The sequence below is a fragment of the Notechis scutatus genome, chromosome 8 (assembly GCF_049901735.1).
Source record: "Notechis scutatus isolate UNSWTSFEM ecotype Mainland chromosome 8, rNotScu1.2, whole genome shotgun sequence".
Classification (NCBI taxonomy): domain Eukaryota; kingdom Metazoa; phylum Chordata; class Lepidosauria; order Squamata; family Elapidae; genus Notechis; species Notechis scutatus.
The window spans coordinates 14,916,329-14,938,126 of NC_142016.1; the positions used below are offsets into that span (position 1 = coordinate 14,916,329).

At 41.5% G+C, this 21,798-nt stretch overlaps 1 protein-coding gene across 4 annotated transcripts in view; it reads left to right on the top strand.

Annotated features, from left to right (window-relative positions):
- The window catches only part of PTPRU (protein tyrosine phosphatase receptor type U), a 397,711-nt gene that overhangs the window by 361,174 nt on the left and 14,739 nt on the right, over positions 1-21,798 (top strand). For 2 of the 4 annotated variants that reach the window (XM_087970795.1, XM_026679426.2), the window contains 5 exons: positions 869-1,045; positions 3,588-3,728; positions 7,967-8,092; positions 15,580-15,737; positions 20,961-21,096. In XM_087970795.1, the coding sequence (XP_087826921.1) occupies positions 869-1,045; positions 3,588-3,728; positions 7,967-8,092; positions 15,580-15,737; positions 20,961-21,096 (738 nt within the window). The remainder of the gene's footprint in view (positions 1-868; positions 1,046-3,587; positions 3,729-7,966; positions 8,093-15,579; positions 15,738-20,960; positions 21,097-21,798) is intronic. The other 2 variants (XM_087970796.1, XM_026679427.2) reach the window with 1 other exon arrangement.

Here is a 21,798-nt window from a genome sequence, read left to right on the forward strand (position 1 = left end):
TTTCTGGAAACCCTGGGCTCTTGTCCATGTTCCTGTGTTCCCATTAGTATAATTCCAAATAACAGTTACAGGGAAATAAATGAGCGAAAGAGTTATAGGGAAATAACAGTGAGAGAAGGATATGTCTGCATCATATATCCCCAAGAAGCATCTTGGACACTTTGTGACCTGTGGACTTCAACTCTCAGAGTTCCTCGTGGCTGGCTGAGGAATTCTGGGAGTTGAAGTCCACAAGTTGTAATGTGGCAAGGTTGGAGACCCCTGATCTAGTTGATCACGATGAGAAACCAAATGCTGGGCCTTGACGGGCCTTGACTTGATACAGCAGGCTTGTTCTTATGTTCAACCCTGGAAGACGCATCCTTGTATTTTAAACTACAGCTTTTCCTGGAGCACATAGGAATTTGAATAATTTTCTTCTTTTAAAATAGAAAGTGTATTTATTTGGATTTTTATCCTGTCTTCGTTACTTTATAAGTAACTCAAGGCAGCAAGCATTTTATTTATTCATTTGTATCCTGCTTTTATTATTTTTACAAATAACTTAGGGCGGCAAACATATCCAACACATTTTTCTCCTCTTAGTTTCTGCACAACAACAACCCTGTGAAGTGGTCTTGGCTGAGAATGACTAGCCCAAGTCCCCAGCCGTCTTTCATGCCTAAGGCAGGATTAAAACTCACAGATTCCTGCTGATTGGCCCAAAGTCATCCAGATGGCTTCCATGCCTAAGGCGGGGCTAGAACTCACAGTCTCCCAGTTTCTAGGCAGCCCCTTAATCTTAGTCTTAAATGGATAGCTGTGATGCTAAATTTCATCTGCCAATAAGATTATAAAATGCTGCCTAATCTGGTTTCTTCATGTTCAGCAGACTCTGAATTCTGTAACACCCCACCTGGATGTGGAGGAGTGCAGCATTGCCCTTCTACCACGCAATCGCGAAAAAAATCGGAGTATGGATGTGCTGCCTCCAGACCGGTGCCTCCCTTTTTTGATCTCCATGGATGGAGACAGCAACAACTACATCAACGCGGCCTTAACTGATGTGAGTTCATTTCTTGGATGGCGGGGATCGGGTGGGAAAGTCATTGGCCAATCCCATCTACATTTCCTACACTAACTTTAAGCTCTAAAGTTAGGTTCCAAAATTGGATGCTAGGAAAACAGAATCCAAAGAAAAGTTTGACAGAAGTTAGAATAGAATTCTTTATTGGCCAAGTGTAGTTGGACATACAAGGAATTTGTCTTTGGTGCATATGCTGTCAGTGTACATTAAAAAAATCCATTCATTAAGAATCATAAGATAGGTTTGGGAGACAAAACTTTAGGAACAAATATATAAAAAGCTCAAAGCTTTAAATAAGGTTTTAGAAAATCACTATAAAACTTCTAGCAGGAGGGAAAAAAGTCAACTGTAATTTAGTTGCCCTTATTAGCCAATTTAGACTCATCTCCTCACGCTCCCAATTTTTCAGTTTAGCTACAATTGATTAAGTGCTGCCACCTGGCTAGATAATTTGAGTTATTTTTTAATTGAAATGAAATTGACTATTGATCAGTACCTCTCTGAACCTCACTAGTTGATAGAATTTGATAGTCTCCTATTGAATTAATACTTTGTTGTGTCTTTGTATGGGTGAATGACGATTTGATATGTAGATCCAACCTTTGTCTTGTATTTGGTCCCCTGGTTAATTCTGTATGTTTCTGAGTCTTGATGCTGTACAGTAGAAGCCAGCCCTTGTACCTCCCTTTAATTTACTATATCGGACAAACTGTGTCTCTTTAAGCCTCACACCTCAACAGATGCAGCTCCACACATCTTACAGTTGCCAAGCTTGAGAAACACTGCTGTAGATCAGTGGTGTCCAACCTAGGCAATTTTAAGACTTGTGGAGCTCAACTCCCATAATACCCCAGTCAGCAATGCTGGCTGAAGAATTCTGAGAGCTGAAATCAACAAGTCTTAAAAGTTGCCAAGGTTGGATGTCCCTGCTCTAGATATTGCAGAATCATAGTTCTAGCATCTGTTGCTGTTGGTGCTGCTGGCACTTATAATGTGGCATGTAGAGGAACATTGGAAGCAGTTTTGCATTAATTCAGAACATTACCTCATACAGTCAAGTGTCAGTAATGCTGTCCAGCATTTAGAAAGCCATTTCTGTGCTTTTCTTTGGCTTCCTTTTGAGTTAGAAAGTTCTGGTTACATCATTACCTCCACCAAAACCCCAGTAGATTGCATTCATTTTGATGGCATTCTTCTGTCTAGACGATATGATTGAGTTGTATTATTTTATGCCAAAGTGTCATTCAAATAAACGGTACGCTAGCTTCCAGGTAAGAGTAGGGCCAAAGAAAGCTACATTGCCTAAAATAATCAATCACCTCTTTCAATTAACCAAGGAAAAGGCAGCTTGCTAGTAAGAAGGGGAACAATCACTTTGAAAGCCTGCCACCATGCAACGCTCCAAAGGAAAATGAATTGTCAAGGGTGAAAAGTTTCATCTGTATGTTTTTTCCCCCCAGGTCTTTTCTTTTCCAATCACAGCATGAAATGATTTGATTGGGATTTGACGTAGGCTGACTCAGTGAAAGAAGGCCGTCCTTCAGAGTCTACCTTAAAACCTCATTTCTTCTATCCTTATTTCTTAAACAACAACAACAGTATTTTCAAAAAACATTTGAGCAAAGGGCAACTATTCCATTCATGGGTACTTTAATGGAGCATTATTATGAGTCTGGATCTAGGAATAAGTGGCTTGACTATCTTTACAAGCTGTTTATGAAACACTATTTTTAATGCCACTAACATAAACAATTATTATTAAATGTATAAAGAAGTCATATAAGCTGCATTTCATTTTGATTTGATCAAATCAGCTTTAATTATTTTCCTGGATTTTCATTAGGGCAAGCCCAATTTTAGGACTGTACTTCCCAACCCACAGAAATTTTCATTTTCCAAAATTCTAGGGCCATCTTCATGGCTGGTTGGGGACTTCTTGGAGTCACAAGTCCACAAGATGTTAAAATTTGGAAAACCCTGATCTAAATGATTTATATCTTCTCAATTTTTATTCTAGGATAAAGATACAGGGTGTCTCAGCTCTGGCAACTTTAAGATGTGTGGACTTCAAGTGGCCGAGGAATTCTGGGAGTTTGTTGTCTTCAGGTCTTAAAACTTGCCAACATTAGAAATCCCGTTCTGAACATTTCATCATCTAAAGCTCCTTTTGTTCAGTGCTTTTAACCAACTAAGTTTCAATTGTGATTAGTGAGCAGACTTCATATAAGAATGGCCTTGTTGGAACTGGGTAAGGTTCATCTTAATGCCAGCCTAATTTTTTTTAAAAAGAGAGAACCAAGAGCAGATAATGTGCTTCTCCAACCCTTTGAAAATGGTATTGAAGAACTGAGATGTTTGTATTGGTAGTATGTGTAAAAATCTACCTCACCCAGAATTCTGAGAGTTGAAGTCCATGCAACCGAAAGTAGCAGAGGTTGATAAACACCGCAATACCCACTGAAACATTGCTTCAGTTTTTGTTTCCTACCTGCTTTTACCAATCTTTTTTGTTCTCCTCTAGAGCTACACCAAGAGTGCTGCTTTCATTGTAACCTTGCACCCCCTACAAAACACCACAACGGATTTCTGGAGGTTGGTATATGACTATGGCTGCACCTCCATCATTATGCTAAACCAGCTCAACCAGTCCAATTCTGCCTGGGTAAGTGAGAGAGATTGTCATATGACTATCTCTATTGTACTAGTAATTTTGTTCCAGATCTGTAAAATGTTGCACTAGGAACAGGGGGACCCATATTCAAGGTCCTCCTTCAGATGTAAAACCTCGCTGATAATTTGGGATCGCTCACTCTGAGTTCAGCCTATCCCACATTTGCCTCACCTTCTGTCCACCGAGCAGTTCGAAAGTATGTTATATGCGAATAGATAAATAGGTATCACTGTGGTGGGAAGACATACTGGTGCTTTGTGTGTTAGAATCCTGTTGATGCTGGACCTTCCTAGTTGCAACGCCTGTTTTGGGATGCAACGTTGATGGAGAGAGAGGATCCCGGATGATATTGTAGGATAGCTGCTCATCTTTCTTTCTGGTGTGGAACTAGCACGCCCCCTGTGGCACATCTTGGGAAGCGCGCAAACGTAAACCAAACAGGGCTTGCAGTCATAGGCAGCCAAGCTATTTCTCTGCATTAGCTTTGTTGTCTCCTGGCTAACGTAACATCGCCATATGCTAAACAAATAAATGAATAAACCTACCCTACAGAGTTATTCTTGTGGGAAAAGTACTGAAAACAATACAGTACTTTGAGTTTCTGGAGAAAAGGCAGAAATCTAAATAACAAATACGCCGACTGAGCAGGTACTCTGAGTTCTTTAGCCTGAGCAAAAAGAAAAAAAAGATGGGATGAAATAGTTAAATGATAAGCAGGACTGGAATAGCAAATAACTCAAACACATTGAGGTAGTAAGTCCTGGACTCTTTAGCCAACCTTATATCAGTTTATCTTTCATTGCTGGTTTGGGGTGCAAAACTTGCCATTTGTCATCACTTTCTTTGACCCAAGATCCCCTCAAAATAATTTTTAAAATTAGTTGCCATTTGTGCTTTCTCCCCCACCCCTTCTTGTTTAGATTTTAGGTCTTTTATAGGCAGAATGCTTGAAGCAGCTTAGGCTTAAGACTATTTTTTCTTTACTCCTTAAATAGCTAAGAATGGAGTCTGGCTTGAGCAATTTTTGGAATATGTCCATCCGCATGCTGTGCAGATGCTGCTGCTGCCCTCCAGCCAATGGAAGTTGTGCATTCAATGGCAAAGAACAGTCACAGCCAGTCACCCTAGATTTATTGTTTTAAAAGAAAAGAGGGAAGTGGGCAAAACACAGCCAGCCACTGGCTACTGTTGAGATAGTTTTGTAGGCGCACAGCTAAAGGGTATTTGGCCATTGTAAGTCAGCTGAAGAGGCCTTGGTGACCTGCTTCTCTGATCATTATGGTTTGCTGAAATAAATCACAGATTTATTTGGGTTTGCACAGTGGACTGAGCCGGAAGCTGGCAACTAAATGACCAGAGAAGACCATTCTGGGAGACCATTCAATCAATGGGTGGGAGGACTGCTGCCATGCTGTTAAGTGACATTAGGTGGCATAATGCAACCTTCTCCAACCTGGTGTCTTCCAGTATGTAGGTTCATAATCTATAGATCCTCCAAATCTAAATCCATAGAATGTTTATGCTTGCCTTTGCCATCCTGGAGCCTTTGAACATGCCTAGGCCCTCTGAGGAATTCTGGAATTTGATGCTTAGGCAAAGGCAGGGATATGGATTTAATTTTAAATCCTATGGATTTAATTTTGGGTTTATGTAGCAATAGCAATAGCACTTAGACTTATATACCACTTTACAGCCTTCTCTAAATGGTTTACAGAATACAGAGTTAGCATATTGCCCACAACAATCTTTGGGCCTTTATTTTACCCACCTCGGAAGGATGAAAGGCTGAGTCAACCCTGAACCTGGTGAGATTTGAACTGCCAAATTGCAGTCAGCCGGCAGTCAGCAGAAGTAGCCTGCAGTACTGCACTGTGCACCACTGTGGCTCGTGTATTTAGATCTTCAAACTGTGGAGCATTTGGGAAGTTTGAGTCTTCCTCCCTAAATCTTCAAAGCACTCTTGTTGGGTTCGTGGCAGTTTTAAGAACTCATTACAAGTCCATAATGTTAATTTGCTTGATTTGCTTTTTAAAAGCACAACATTAATACTGTAGACTCTTAATGGACACCTTCATTAAATGGATGATTTTATGAGTCAAGATCAGACACTTCCAGGGCCAATGACCCAACTTATTGTCGTACTACTGATACTGAATCAAGGAGACAAATGAATTAAAGGACCCCCCTTTGAGTCAGGATGAGTGTTCTTTTGTCAGTCTTGCTGGCTGAGTTAAAGGGGACCACTGCGTGCTTAATAAACAGAAGAGGAAAATAAACATTATTCTCAGTGCTACCATATCAGGAGGTCTAGTAATACTGCAGGGCCAAAGGGAGTTTATTCAGGAGTGAAATTAACTCTGGAAGCAATTGACACAGAAGGAAATCCAAGCAGTGAACTCTGTTGCAAGAGGGCGATCTGGATAACTGGAAAAGAGAAGAGAGGCAGAACTATTTTCATCCTACATAAGAAACTCTGGTTCTTCTTTGGTCTTCGTAATCAGAGTTGTGTAGCACATTTAACCAAGTCAATTGAAAACTTTCAGCTTGTGTCTGTACAGCATGCTAAGTGTGGTTATTTTTAACTTTTCATGTACATTTTCACAGCTTATCACATTCTGCGAGTTCATCCTTTTGGATGAGTTTATGATTCAGATCCAGAAAATGGGCTAATTTAAACAGATGAACTTTCTTTAGGTCTGAACTTTGATCATGTGACCATGGGGATGCTGCAAGGGTTGTAAGCGTGAAAAAAATGGTCATAAATGGTTTTTTTCAGTGCTGTTGCAACTTTGAATGGTCACTAAATGAACTGTTGTAAGTCGAGGACTACCTGTATTCTTTAAATACATTTGCTATCCAATGTAACCTGAATTGTTAGATGGACTGAAAAGGCTAAATGTTGGGTTAAAGTTCAGTGACAAACAAGTGGGTTTTGTGTTGATATTTCCATCCTGGTAGTTGCCATAGGGCAGGGTCAGCAACCCACTGCTCCAGAGCCACATGTGGCTCTTTCATCCCTCTGCTGTGATTCCCTGTCCCCGGTCAGTAAAAGGAAAAAGGACACTGCGCTAGGAGGACTCTCTATGGTGGGGGAACCGGACTTCTGGTCGGAAAAAGGAAAAAGGAAGCTGTTCTAGGAGGAGACTCTATGGTGGAGGAACCAGACTTCCGGTCGGCTCCAGAATTGAATGGGGGGCTTCTGGTTAGGACTTTTGTGGCTCTTTGAGTGTTTAAGGTTGCCGACCTCTGCCGTAGGGATTGAAGTTGGTGCGGCAGGAATAGCAGTTTTCATGCTGGAGAGAGACTCATTCTGTCCACGGAGATCAGAGTGATCAAGAGAAGAGGCAAACATTTGTTGACTCAAAAGAACAGGAGGGAAAATCCTTGAATTACAACCTGGGAACAAGGACCTTTTCAATGGCTATGCCTTCTGTCTGCTGCAGTGGACCAATTTGTTGGTTCATGCCTATTCCTGAATATATATTTACAGAGATAAGATTTACAGATGAACATGGTCTGAAAACAATCTCGTTCATAATTCCCCAAGTAGACAATGCATCAGTTTGGCTGTGCCAGATAAATGAATATCAAGAGTCCTTCCTATCAGTCATCATTCCCTGCCACTTTAATATCAAGCAATATTAAACCTTGTCCTGATGTATCCTAGGTGGGATTGGCTGAAAACAAACCTTGATTGAAGGGGAGGTTGATGACATTGAATTGCTTCCCTGTGAGAGAGAGAGGGGGAAAAAACCAGATGAGATTTATTCATTTAGAGAAAGAGGGACCAGAAGTGGTTTTGTGCAGGAAGGAGTGATGAGTTTTACAATTGCACATAAAAGCAAAATACTGTAAACGTTGCTCGATTCCACAATGCAGGGATTCTACCGTGCAGGGATTATTCTTTGTTAGGAGAATAACGAAGTAAAATAACCAATGGGCATAAAAGTGGAGGCAAACTTTAGAAGTTTTGGGGAAGGGGAGAGAAGAAACATTTAATGGTGAACGGGAAGAGAGAATTGCAAAGTTTAATCCACTGAAGCATGCATCAACTCTTGTCTTCAACCTTAAAATTTTGAAATCACCCTTCTACCTTTGCTCTCCCTGGTTGAGTTTGTACAACATATTAACTCCAAACCAAATGCACCACCTTATGCCTTATTAGGTGAAGTAAATCTATCTCTACAGTGCCAGGTATTCATGCTACTGTTTGCTCCTCTTTTTTAAAGCCTTGTTTACAGTATTGGCCAGAACCAGGCCTTCAGCAATATGGACCGATGCAGGTGGAATATATATCTCGGTCAAGTGATGAAGATGTGGTAGCCCGTCTTTTCCGGGTGCAGAATATAACACGGGTGAGTTTGCTCTAAACGTCTGCACTGTTTTGTTTTGGGTTTTTAAACTAAATCAATTCTTCCTTCCTTCCTTCCTTCCTTCCTTCCTTCCTTCCTTCCTTCCTTCCTTCCTTCCTTCCTTCCTTCCTTTCTTTCTTTCTTTCTTTCTTTCTTTCTTTCTTTCTTTCTTTCTTTCTTTCTTTAAGAAAAAATTGATCTGAGAGGAATGGAAAGGGGAAAGGGGTTTGCACTGTGGTCATTTGGGGTAATTCTTTTCTTTTTCCACCAGCAATAACTGTAATGTAATAGTTTTTTGGTCTCTTGGCTGGTAGTTTAAGACTTTTTCTGTAGTTCTGTAATTGGACAGTAGAGAAACATGCCCAATTGGACTGCAGAACAAAATTGAATGATCAATGTAATCTGGTAATATTAGAAGAAGTAGGCAATTTTGTTTATACAAGAATTGGAGGTATGGTTAAGAGGTGAGGTCGCCAAGTTTCTACATGAAACCCAACTGCTGTTCAGGGTAAAAAAAAAAAAAAGGATTTTTAATTGTAATTAGGAAGTTATTGCAAGCTACTGTCACTGGAGGGTTAACACACACCTCCATCAATCTCATCAAAACTAGTTTGCAACCATTGTCAGGAGCTCACTGAGAGATTGGGAGCATGGAGGAGGCTTAGCCTCTCCAATGGAGAGGCAATGGATAGAAGAAACGAGGAAACCATCTTATTTGTTTATTTACTTATTAAATTTATATTTATGTTATTATTTATTTATATCTTACCTTTATTATTTTTACAAATAACTCAAGGTAGCAAACATATCCAATATGCCTTCCTCGTCCTATTTTCCCCACAACAACCCTGTGAGGTGGGTTGGACTGTCAACTCCACTGGCTTTCATGTTAAGATGGGGCTAGTTCTTTCTCTCAATATATATTGTACATATGTTATATGCCAGTGGTCCCCAACCTTTTTTGTACCAGGGACCAGTTTCAAGCACAAACACTTCTTCAAGGACCGGGGTGGGGTGGGGAGAATCCGAGTTTGGTGGTTTGCTTGCAGACGTTTCATTACCTGACTAGGTAACATCTGATGTTGTTACCTAGTCGGGTAATAAAACGTCTGCCAGCAAACCACCAAGTTCAGGGCGCCTCGGCCCTGCCTCCCTCAGCCCCATCCCTCAGGTGTCTCCCTCCCTCCCTCCCTCAGGTGTCTGCCTCGTTCCTCTCTCAGTCGCTCTCTCGCTGCTCCACCAGCCCAGGAAGAAACTGCTTCAAAGAAGCTGGGGGGTGGCTTTTCCTGTCGCCGCAGCTCCTCCGAGCGCCCGTTTACCCCACCCGCCCGCCCGCTCGCGGTTCAATCCACAGTGCTCCGTTCTGCCTGCCTGCCTGCCTTCTTCATTTCGGAGCAGGTTCGGCTGATAAAAAGAGGCGAATAGTTATTATTCTCACCAGAAACGAAGAAGGCAGGCAGGCAGGCAGAACGGAGCACTGTGGATTGAACCGCGGGCGGGCGGGTGGGGTGGGGGTGAACGGGCGCTTCGGAGGCGCTGTGGCGACAGGAAAAGCCACCCCCCCGGCTTCTTTGAAGCAGTTTCTTCCTGGGCTGGTGGAGGAGCGAGAGAGCGACTGAGAGAGGAACGAGGCGGGAGGAAACCGAAGCCGCTGAGCCAGAGAGCAGGACAGGCTTTGGTTGCTTCCTCCTCCCCTTCTCTCATTTGTGTCCTTGATCCCCGATCCCAGCAGCATTCACCGAAGGCGAAGAAAGCCGCCATATTTTTTTATTTGCGGCCCGGTACAGAGTGCTCCACAGACCGGGACCGGTCCGCGGCCCGGTGGTTGAGGACCCCTGTTATATGCCACTCATCTCAGTGATAAGGTGACTCTATCTGACGTAGAAGTCATCTCCACTTAATGACCCCATAATCCCTTGCGGGGTGGAGTCTGGGCAACTGAAGGGAGCAAGCAGAGTTAATGGCCGGATGCTCTTCCTGTCACCAATGCGGGGTTTTGTTCAGCAGATATATTCTCACTGTGCCCTGAGAGAGAAATACCTGCCTCTACCTAGGATTGAACTCACAACCTCCTGATTGTGAGGCGAGAGCTCCACTTCTAGGCCATTGCACCACTCCACTCTATCTGACATAGAAGTGCCTGGGAAGAAAAGGACTTGATTGTTAGCTCAGTGCAGACTAGCTAAACATTTCACTGTCTTTAGGGAGTGGTCACTATTTGCAGGCCTGTGTGGCTGAGTGAAGGAGTTTGAATAGTATTTTCTCTCCACTGGTAGATCTTTACCAAGAGCTCGAAAAGGATCTCTCCAATGTGAATGAGCGGGCCTCAGGATGACCAATACAGGTGCTGGGAGCAACCATGAAACAGAGCAGATGTCTTCCTCCCTAGGTGGACAAACCTTTTGATCGCAGCCAATTGACTGCTGTGTGATTCACAATGCTGGCTTAGATAAGCTTTGATGTGATCCAGCACAACCCTTCTTAGGTCTTTATGGGGCTAACCTTCCCTCGGGGCCTTCCCAAATTAGCCCTGTTTTGTTATTATGTCAATTATCCACATTCAATTAGTTCAGTCCATTCCATCTCGTGTTGATGTTTTCAAAAGACATGAACCTGTCTGTCTTTTGTGCATTTTGTTTTAGTTTTGTTTTAAAAGACAGAGAATTGTGTCTTGTGTTAGAGTAGGAAAACCGACCTCAGCAGTTTGCTTCAGAATGGGACTGGATGAAAGATTTGACCACCAGCTGTGGTGGCACAGTGCTTAGAATGCAGCATTGCATGGTAACTCTGCCCACAGCCAGGAGTTCGATCCTGACTGGCTCAAGGTTGACTCAGCCTTCCCTTCTTCTGAGACCGATCAAAGGAGGACCCAGATTGTTGAGGGCAATATGCTGATATTGTAAACCGTTTAGAGCAGGGGTCCCCAACCGCGGTCGCGGACCGGTGCACCGCAGTCCGCGGAACAAGTCTTACCGGGCCGCTGGTTGCTGAAGCGCCGCCATCTTTTTGGTAAAAAGTGCTTCGGTGAGCTTTTCCGGGTAGAAAGCTCACCGGAAGCACTTTTCATCAAAAAGATGGCGCCGCCAGTGCTTCGGTGAGCTTTTCCGTGTAGAAAGCTCACCGGAAGCACTTTTTCATCAAAAAGATGGCGGTGCCAGTGCTTCGGTGAGCTTTTCCGGTAGAAAGCCATTTCTACCGAAAAGCTCACCGGAAGCGCTGGCGCGCCATCTTTTGGCGAAAAAGTGCTTCCGTGAGTCACCAGAAGCACTTTTTCGTCAAAAAAGATGGCGGCGGCCAGTTGATGCCGGTACCGGGCGCGGCGTCAAAAGGTTGGGGATCACTGGTTTAGAGAGTACTTTAAAGAGTACTATATAAAGCACTATATAAGTCTAAGTCAGTGGTGGGATTCAGCCAGTTTGCACTGGTTTGGGTGAACTGGTTGTTAAATTATTTGAATCCCATCACTGGCCTAAGTGCTATTTCTGGAAGCTTCTCTTTAAACTGAATGTAAAATTGAACTCGACCAAATGCCCTCCAAATACATTAGATTAGAATCTCCACAAACTTCCAGCCCCTATTTTGATGGTAGATACTGTTTGGGGATTATAGGAACTGTGGTCCTGATAGCTCCCTGATTCAGAAAGATTTCGTTTGAAAGGAAAGGAAAACACAGATGAAAATCTCCACTGCAGGTTGCTCAGAAACTGGTAGATGATTTTTCTCTTTTTCAATATAGTGTTTCTCCTGTCCCAAGTCATTACAGTGGCATTAATAATGCCATCCACGGAGAGTCAGTCTGAAAACCTGTTTTGAGCCTCGTAGGATTTCCATCCTTTCCGCTGATTTTGTACCGAGCTTTCCATCCAGTGCTGTTAAATTCTAGGCTTGCTTAGCTGTAATCCCTCCTCGTTCCATTCCATACTAACTACATTATATTGCAAATCTACCTATATTATGAAAGTATTACAGGGCCTCATTTCCTTATCCCTGCTTCCCTTCTCTTTCCTTTTCAATCTCTCTCTATGATGATGATGATGATGATGATGTGGTGAATACCAAATGAATGCAAGCAGCCAATGGCCATTGACTGCTAGGAGCTGGCTGGCTGGCTGCAAATGTAGTAGGGCTGTGCATTCTTTCCAACTGTGGTTGGAAGGGATGATATGGAATTTTTGGGAGTGCAAATACAGTAGTGTTATAAAAAGGTTGTGCTTTTCTGGCTTTCGTACACCAGTAAGCACCTCTTCCAAAACATTTTTGAAACAAGTGTAGCTCTAACACAGGTAGTCCTTGACCTACAATGAGTCCACAATCTCCATTGCTAAGCGGGGCAGCTATTAAATGAGACACGCCTGATATTACAACTTTTTTTTTGCCAGATTATTAAGTGAATCACTGCAGCTATTAAGTGAATCACAAGGTTGTTAAGCGAGGTTATGCCCACCATGCCACACCCACAGAACCGGTAGTAAAAAAATTTGAATCCCACCACTGTCTCACTCAGCAACATAAATTTTGGGCTCAGTTGTGATAGTAAGTCGAGGACTTTCTGTATTCAGGAAGAAGTTCAAAGAAACAGTGACTCAGAACCAAATAAGAGCCGCTCATTTTATTCTTCTATTATTTTATTCTGCCCCATGAAGTGTCCTGTGCCTCTCAGCTGATTTACAGCTGATGCTCTAAAATTCATTCTGGAAGGAATACATTAATAGCTTTAATTTTCTCCATCTCTTTATTATTATTTTTAAAATTTTTATCAGCATGTAGCATCATCAGAAGCACAAGGAATCTTGATATGCTTATACACTTGGTTGGTTATGTATCTATTAGATCTAGTAGTTGTTTTTCTCCACAGCTAAACAGTTGAAAATTTTTGAGCAGTATTGTCTAAGTAGAATTGCCTGTGATTCACGTTGTACTAAGTGGGTAATTCCCTATTTTCATGAATCACAGACTCCCTGCTATAAAATAATGTAAGCCAGTTGGTTAGCAACTACAGGATTGAGACCCAACAATGAGTCATATTGTAAATGAAGTTGGGTACAACTAGGGGAACCTCATCTTAACTTAATGAAGGGGTAGAATTTTAGGGCAGAAGTTCAGCTGAGTAGGTTTACCTCATTTTGAAGTGAAGTTTTGAATATTATTACTGTCTGAAAAGACCTTTCTCCCTCTTACTGTTTGTCCTGGATATGCAATGGTTGAAATTCAGCTCTCTTTCCTGTTTCTATGCCCTAGATTAGAACAATATTTCCTGACCATGAATCCTTCCCAGAATTCTGTAACTAGCTTCATCATTTCTAAGAATTCTGGGAATTGACATCTTTGGGAAACTCTGAGTATGGGCAATCCATCTCCAGAAAGTTTTTGAATGACATTCTTAAGTGTTTCTTCTAAAAGCAAACCAACTGAATATCATAGAGACAAAAAAATAAATTTGATTTCATTTCTTAACATTGAACCCAAAATCTGGTTAATAAGATTATTCTCTTGTTATGCATATTCCCTCTTAATAAAATTTGCCGTTTGATGAGGTTTCTGGGACTAAATTCAAAGATTTGGGGAGCTGTGAATGATTTAGTGCAAGGTTTCCCCAAATTTGGCACTTGAACACACATGGCCTTCAACTCACAGAATTCCCCCGCCAATTTAGCTGACCCATCTTAAAATTGCCAAGATTGAGCAACCCAGGTTTAGTGTATTGTTATCCTAGAAGAAAAACCAAGGAGACGGACAGCTGATAACACCTATCACAGGGGTGTCCAACCTTGGCAACTTTAAGACTTGTGGACTTCAACTCCCAGAAGGAGTTGAAGTCCACAAGTCTTAAAGTTGCCAAGGTTGGACACCCCTGACCTATCAGATTCCAAATTATGTTTCATCCGGGAACAGCTGGCTTTAGCAAACTCTTTTTTTTAAAATTATCATTTATTTTCATTATACATTTTCATTTATTATACATCATGTTTCCATTTCTACAACGCCAGTGTACTGTTGTATCAAATCTCATTTAAGTGTAGATAGTTTTACACACGCTGATTGTAACCGTTTTTCTCATAATTATACAATGTAATTTCTTTTGAATATACATATTATTTTACACCATAATTATAACCATTATCCTCATAGTTATACCATATAGTCTTCAACTCTAGTCACTCTATAAACTATAATTTGTAGTCAAGTACAATCCATTGGTAATATTACTTGTAGCGTACGTACGTACGTATGTATGTATTTACTTCTATTTTGTTAATATTTTCCATCATAAAGTTACTACCGTATATGCCGGCGTATAAGGCGACCCGGCGTATAAGACGACCCCAACATTTCCACTCAAAATATAGTTTGTTATATACTCCCCCTCTTCCGCATGCCTTCCACTTTTGCACTTTTTTTTTTTTTTAGGCACTTTTGTCTACCGTGGAAAGCGAATCCCGTGAAGCCGAAAGGAGCAGCCAGCCTTCTCCCAGCTCCCAAGGAAGCGAGGCTCGCACCGCCCGGGCTCCGCTGAGGTATCCGGCTGGGGCTGTCAGGAGTTGTTACCGCTGGCGCAGCTCCAGCGGCTCCAGTCCTGCGTTGCCTCGGGAAGGGAAAGGCAAAAGGAAGAGCCGCGCTTTGCCTTTCCCTTCCCGGGGCAGCGGGACTGGAGCAGCGGAGCCGCGCCAGCGGTAACAACTCCTGACAGCCCCAGCCGGATACCTCAGCGGAGCTCGGGCGGTGCGAGCCTCGTTTCCTTGGGAGCTGGGAAAAGGCTGGCTGCTCCTTTCGGCTTCACGGGATTCGTTTCCCACGGTGCGCAAAGTGCCTCAGCCGCGGGCAGCCGCAGTGCTTCCCAATTACTATTTGCCGGCGTATAAGGCGACCCGGCATATAAGGCGACCCCCAATTGGAGTCATCTTTTCAGGGCAAAAAGTCGTCTTATACGCGGCAAATACGGTAATCTCCGCATCTGTTTTCTAACCATTTGTACAGTAGATCCCATGTTAAATAATACTCTGTATTATTTATACTCAGTAGATCCCATGTTAAATAATAACAGCAGCTAGAATCGCATATGCACAAAACTGGAAAAATGAAAGTATACCTACAGATGAAAAGGTATTAAAATATATATTAGAATGTGCCGAAATAGACAGGTTAATGATGTAACCATTTCTTCTTTAACCTTAATTTCCATCGTTAACCTGTCCATTTCAGCACATTCTATTTTTTAAAAAATACCTTTTCATCCTGTAGGGATACTTTCATTTTTCCAGTTTGTGTAAATGTGGATATTTATGTAATCTAGGATAGCTGCTGTTATTACATATAATATGAAGTATGTAATTCTTGTATTGTATTTCCCCGGTAGTATACCTAATAACAACAATTCTGGTTTTAGATCTATTTGTTGTGCTGTCATTTCTTCTAACCACCTTTTTATCTTTAACCAATATGGCTTTAGCAAACTCTTGACAAGAAGAGAACTAATAACAGGACTTTTCTAGTTACAGGAAGGACACTTGATGGTCCGGCATTTTCAGTACCTGCGGTGGTCAGCTTACAGAGATGTTCCAGATTCAAAAAAGTCTTTTCTGAATTTATTAGCCCAAGTAGAGAAGTGGCAAGGAGAGAACGGCAATGGCAGGACCATTGTCCATTGTTTGTAAGTATTCCTTGGGATTAAGCGGGAAGAGACCAATGGAGAACCAATGTTTCTCAAGTGAGGGAGATGGTATTCTTGTCCCTAAGTCAATGCCGCACTGTTGTCTGCCTTGTTAGCAACAGAATTCACATAGGATCGTGGGGTTCTGTGGATTGGAACTCTTCATAGGCAGAGAGCCTACATGGAAGTAGTTGAAATAGTACTGTAGATAAATGTCCTTTTGCAAATCCTGTGAATGTGATTACTAATGCCAATGTTTCTGTAGAGTCTTGTATAGGAAAGATTAAGATCTGTCAAGACCGTAAGCCCTACTGTGAGCCTACTATTATATCCTGGCCAATAAGCAGAAATTAATCCTAAGCATATAATTTGCATATAATGCATATAATTTGCATATAATGAAAACCGTGGTTTAAATAAGCCATGACTTCAGCATGGATGCTTGTCCAAGGAAGAATGGAAGAGGAGCAGGGTGAAGACAACACTGTCCTAGGCTGGGTAGAATCAAGATCAAGTGAAGTGTTAGAAAACTTTATAATCCCTTGGTAAATTCACACTTGGAATACTGCATCCAGTTTTGATCTCATCACGATATAAAAAAGACATTGAGACTCTGGAAAGAGTACAGAGAAGAGCAACAAAGATGATTAAGAGGCTAAAACCTATGAAGAACGGTTCATAAATAAATTGGTTATGTCCAGTGAAAAGAAGGACTGGGGTGACATGATAACAGTGTTCCAATATTTGAGGTGCTACCACAGAGAGGAGGGAGTCAAGCTATTTGACAAAGCAGCAGAGAGCAAGACAAGAAACAATGGATGGGATACTAAGCAAGAAGAGAACTAACCTAAAAATAAGGAAAAATTTCCCGACAGTGAGAACAATAAATAAGAAACTAGTGGAATGGCTTGCCTTCAGAAGTTGTGGGTTCTCCATCACTGGAGGCTTTTAAGAAGAAATTGGATAGCCACTTATCTGAAAAGGTATCAGGTTTCCTACCTGAAGGAGTTCCTTTCCAACAGTTATTCTGTTAAACAGATTGCATGGGCCTAAGGCAGGTTCTTGAATAGTTTAATGATCCAATTAATGATTAAGCTATAGTTTAGTGATCCAAGTTTGTTCGGTCTAACCAAACCAGAGGATCCTGTGTCCTGTGCAAGTGTTTATTAAGCACATGGATACAATTAAATTGTATTGAAATGTAACCCTAGGCCTCGAACCTTTTCTCCTCGGTATCCCTATTCACCTCATTAACTCAACATTTCACAAGTTCTGCCCAGAAATCTGAAAAAACTTCTCTTAAGTCACAAGGCTAATGCAATGTGCAAAAAAAAAAGCAGGTTAAGCTTCATCTAAGTAAAGGAGCTGCAACTGGGAATCAAAAGCAGCCAAAACCAATTTCAAAAGGTATCTGAGAGAGAAAAAATTTCACTCACTGTGTTGCTCTTCAGTTGTTGATTTTTGGTTCAACAACATCCACACTCCAAGAGAACAAGCAGGCTTCCAAGTTGACAAGGGCATCCAGTAATGAAACAGCCAAATTAAGGTTGTGCATTAGTCTAAAGATAATTTGGCAGCATGTCTGCAAATTCCAGAGGGAAAGGAATTGAGGAAAGAAAGGAGGAGAGAATAGGAGGCTTTGGCTCATAAACAGCCATCTTGTATACATCTGCTTAATTTGATTATATCAAGTGTGAAGGATTTATTAGCTCTGAAGGGAATCCGTGCCCAGAAGAATTTACAGCGTAAGCTGGCGACATGCCCGTATACTGCTGGGAGAGAAACTAATTGTGCTTGGGTCACACCAGTTTACATAAAGCCAAACAGGTGCTTGAGTAGCAACACTTGAAGCGGCTTAATCTTATACTGGGAGTTTGAGACAGTGACAATATCACGCACAGGTGTTCGGTTTGATTGATTTGGGAGTTTTCATTTCTAAATGCCCATCTTTTCCCCTTCAAAATAACATTCTGCAATAGAAAAGCTGTGTGATCAGATCCAGAAAAAGGCAACTAAGTTTCCTTTTGAGGTTAGCTTCACAATTGGATTAAATGCAATAGCAGCGGAGAGAGACTGGCCAAAATGTTTTCTGATCTGTTTTCCAGCTCGGAAAACAACCTTCAAAGAGTTTAGCTAGTCTTGTTACAAGAAGAAAAAAGAAAACCACCTGCCACCTTCACTTACCACAGCCTTCACCAAATCCAGAGAATTCCATATATGTGGACTTTAACTCCCAGAATTTCTAGCAAGGGCCTTGCTAGCTGGAGAATTCTGGGGTTTGATAACCAAAGAATCTGAAGAATGCCCAGGTTGGAAATGATCATATTAAATGCAGGTAGTCCTCAGCTTATAACCACAATTGCACCCAAAATTTATGTTTATTTTATTTATTTATTGATTGATTTGATTTGTCAGTCGCTTACAACAGAGGTCTTCAACCTTTGCTGGCTGGGGAATTCTGGGAGTCGAAGTCCGCCAGGCTTCAAGGGCCCAAGGTTGGAGACCCCTGGCTTACAAGATAATAGGTATAAGTATAAACATGAGTAAGAGTACAGGAAATAGGTATGAATAAATGGGGACAATAGGACAGGAATGGTCGGCACGATGGTGCACCTTACAGACCTCTTAGGAATGCTCCTTACAGACCTCTTAGGAATAGGGCGAGGTCAATAGTGGTTAGTTTGAGGTTAAAGGAGTGGGGGTTAGAGGATGTAACAACAGAGTCAGGTAGTGCATTCCAGGCATTGACCACTCTGTTGCTGAAGTCGTACTTTCAGCAATCAAGTTTGGAGCTGTTTATATTGAGTTTGTATCTGTTGTGTGCTCTTGTATTGTTGCGGTTGAAGCTGAAGTAGTCATTGACTGGTAGGACATTGTAGCCGATAATTTTGTGTGCTACACTTAGATCCAACCATAGGCGGCATAGTTCAAGGTTGTCCAAACCCAAAATCTCAAGCCTGGGGATGTAGGGTATTCTGTTGCGAGCAGAGGAGTGTAGTACTCTTCACGTGAAATACTTCTGGACTCGCTCAATTGTATTAATGTCCAATATACAATGCGGATTCCAGACTGATGAGCTAACTGTTGCTAACTGAGACATTTGTTATGTGAACTTTGCCTCATTTTATGACCTTTCTTGCCCCATTTGTTAAGTGAACCACTGCACTTGTTAAATTAGTAACACCGTTGGTTAAGTGAATCTGAGTCTCAGCCAGTTCGCACCAGTTGTTAACTTTCTGAGCAATTCGGTGAACTGGTTGTTGGAAGAAATCATTCGGGGAGAGAACCAGTTATTAAATTATTTGAACCCCACCACCGGTCTCCCCCATTGGTTTTGCATGTCAGAAGGTTGCAAAAAGGGGATGACATGGGATGGCATGTAAGTCACTTTTTTTCAGTGCCGTTGTAACATTGAATGATCACTAAGTGTGTCAAGCCCGAAAATGACATATGTGTAGCCATTTTAGTTAAGCTTAATATATATTCTTTTCCTTACTTTCTCTGTGGCAGTCATGGGGGAAGGTTTCGGGCTCGTCACATTCCTAAAGGGGGAGGAGTGGAGATAAAGAGAGTTGTTTTGGCTAGGTGATCTTCCTTCCCGTGGGAAACGAGCTGTCCTTGCTTGGGGCTCTTGAGGTGGAGATTTATGACATCAAGCATTGTTGAATTATTTCTGTTGGAGAATGTGACTTTTGGGGGTTGTTTCTAACTTGTAATATTGTGGGGCAATTCCGGGTTGTGTCAGATGTGGAATTACCATGGACTTTGCCAATTTGATGCTTTCCTAAATAAAAGAAATCTTTTTGAAAGATGGACTTTGTACTTTTCTTTTTAAATGGATTTCATCACTTGGAAACCTGACAAGTGAACTGTTGTAAGTCGAAGACTTTTAATAACTGTGCCTCAAACCCAAACACGAGATCTCAACTTGTGTATGGAATACCCCAAACAGTAATTTGTTATTTGAAGATTGTTTCCATCCTATCCACTTAAAATAGGCGACAATTTTAGCCTGGTACACATAATAATACAGTGTTGGCATTTATGCAATACTTTTCCTGAAAGGTTAATATGCTGATGACCACAACTGTGTAATAGTGCTTGCAGCTATTATCTTCATTAACAAGTTGCTCACCATTTCATAGTACTGTGTAACTGTTTCCTTCCCCTCTATTTTTTTTAAATTCTCTTTAAACTCCTGTGTGTTTAAGCACTCAATTGAAGCTTGCTCAGCAATTTAATCTCTTACTAAGGGATATTTCTCTGCTATTGCCACCAGCCATCATATTCTATCAGAAGCAGGCAGTCTGGGGTCTTTTGTTTTCAAAATGGCTATGTTTGAAAGTGTATCTCCATGATGCATCACTCAGAAAAAAACACATCATTTTCTGAAAAAGTGTGCAGTTTGATGGTCTGTTCTGCCACTTGTGGGAACCATGAGAATAAATATTAAACTAAGTTCCAGTTCATTGCCAGTTCATTTCCATACCAGATCATTATTATTCCTCTTGAGCAAAACAAAATGGACACGAGAGCTGCTTCTGCAGCTTTTGCTTATTTACTAGATTTATAGCCTAGCCTGTCTTACCTGTAAATAACTTGCATGGAGATTAAGAGAAAAATGCCAAATACAAAAAGAAATGATTACTTTAAAAAAAAAGTTCAAAGCATAACTCCGGCCACTCCAAGTAGAAAGTCATCAGTTAAACCAATTAATATCTAAGAAGAGATATATCTTGCTGCTTTTTCTAAAATCAAAGACAGCAAGGATTGATCGTAATTCCTGTGTGTTTTCCACATTTTGAAGACAATAATAAAGGAGTGAGTCCTTTACTGTTCAATGAATAAAAGTCTCTGTGAGCTGGCCAGCATTTGACTAAGCACCATTTTACAAATGGTGTAAATGTTCGAGAGCCCTTTGTTAAAGCTTCCAAATGACATGGTTTTCAAGGATCAGATACTAAACGTGTGCAAGAATGCCATGAATTCTGCATCTTTTCTCCAGTCAAAACATTTCAGTGAAGGATAACTACATGAGAGTAGCATCAACCCATCTTTTAATGTTGTCTCTCTCAAGTGATCTGTAAGATGGTATGGGAAAACTGGACATGTACCTTTGCTTGTTTTTGGTTTTTTTGTTCTCTCCCTAATGCTAGGCTAAACCATAGTTCTTCTTGGGCACCTTTTTAGATGCATTCTTCATGTGTCTAATTTCTTCTCTAGGAATGGAGGTGGACGGAGTGGTACCTTCTGCGCCTGCACCATGATCCTGGAGATGATCAGGTGTCACAAGCTGGTGGATGTTTTCTTTGCTGCAAAGACCCTTCGCAACTATAAGCCAAATATGGTCGAGACCTTTGTAAGTAGTGAGTAGCATTCATCTGACCTATTTCTTCTAAAGAGTGCTATGGTATTTCTTCAAGAAATTGTGGGACTTGCTCTCGTAAAAGGTGGCAATGACTTACAAAAACAGAAGGTGGACTGGGGGCATTTTTCAACTATCAAAAGAATGTCCATACTTGGAAGCTTATACCAATTACTGTGAACCTTTGATATGGAAATTCTGTGGAATCATCACAGCTGGTAGAATTCAGCATGCTACTAAATGAGAATAAAACAGTAGACATTTTCATTTGTGTCATGCTTAGAAATGTCTGGGAAGGAATTGGTTGCCCTTAGGAAGAACAAAGAGCTAACATAGATTGAGGTTTAGTCTGATCTCTAGTGCCAGTTGATGTAAGTTTCTTGGTTTGATGAAATGACAGGCAACTAGGGACCTTGTAGGTCATCTAGTTCAACCCCACACCCACCTATGCAGGAGATCCTACACCATTTCTGACAAATGACAGTCCAACCTCTTCTTGAAAGCCTCCAGTGATGAATCTCCCACAACTTCTGAAGGCAACTTCTGTTCCATTGATTGATTGCTCTGAACATCAGAAAAATTTTCCTTATTTCCAGGTTGAATCTCTCCTTGATCAGTTTCCATCCATTATTCCTTGTCTGGCCTTTGGGTGCTTTAGAACAGGGGTCCCCAACCGCCGGTCCGCGGACTGATACC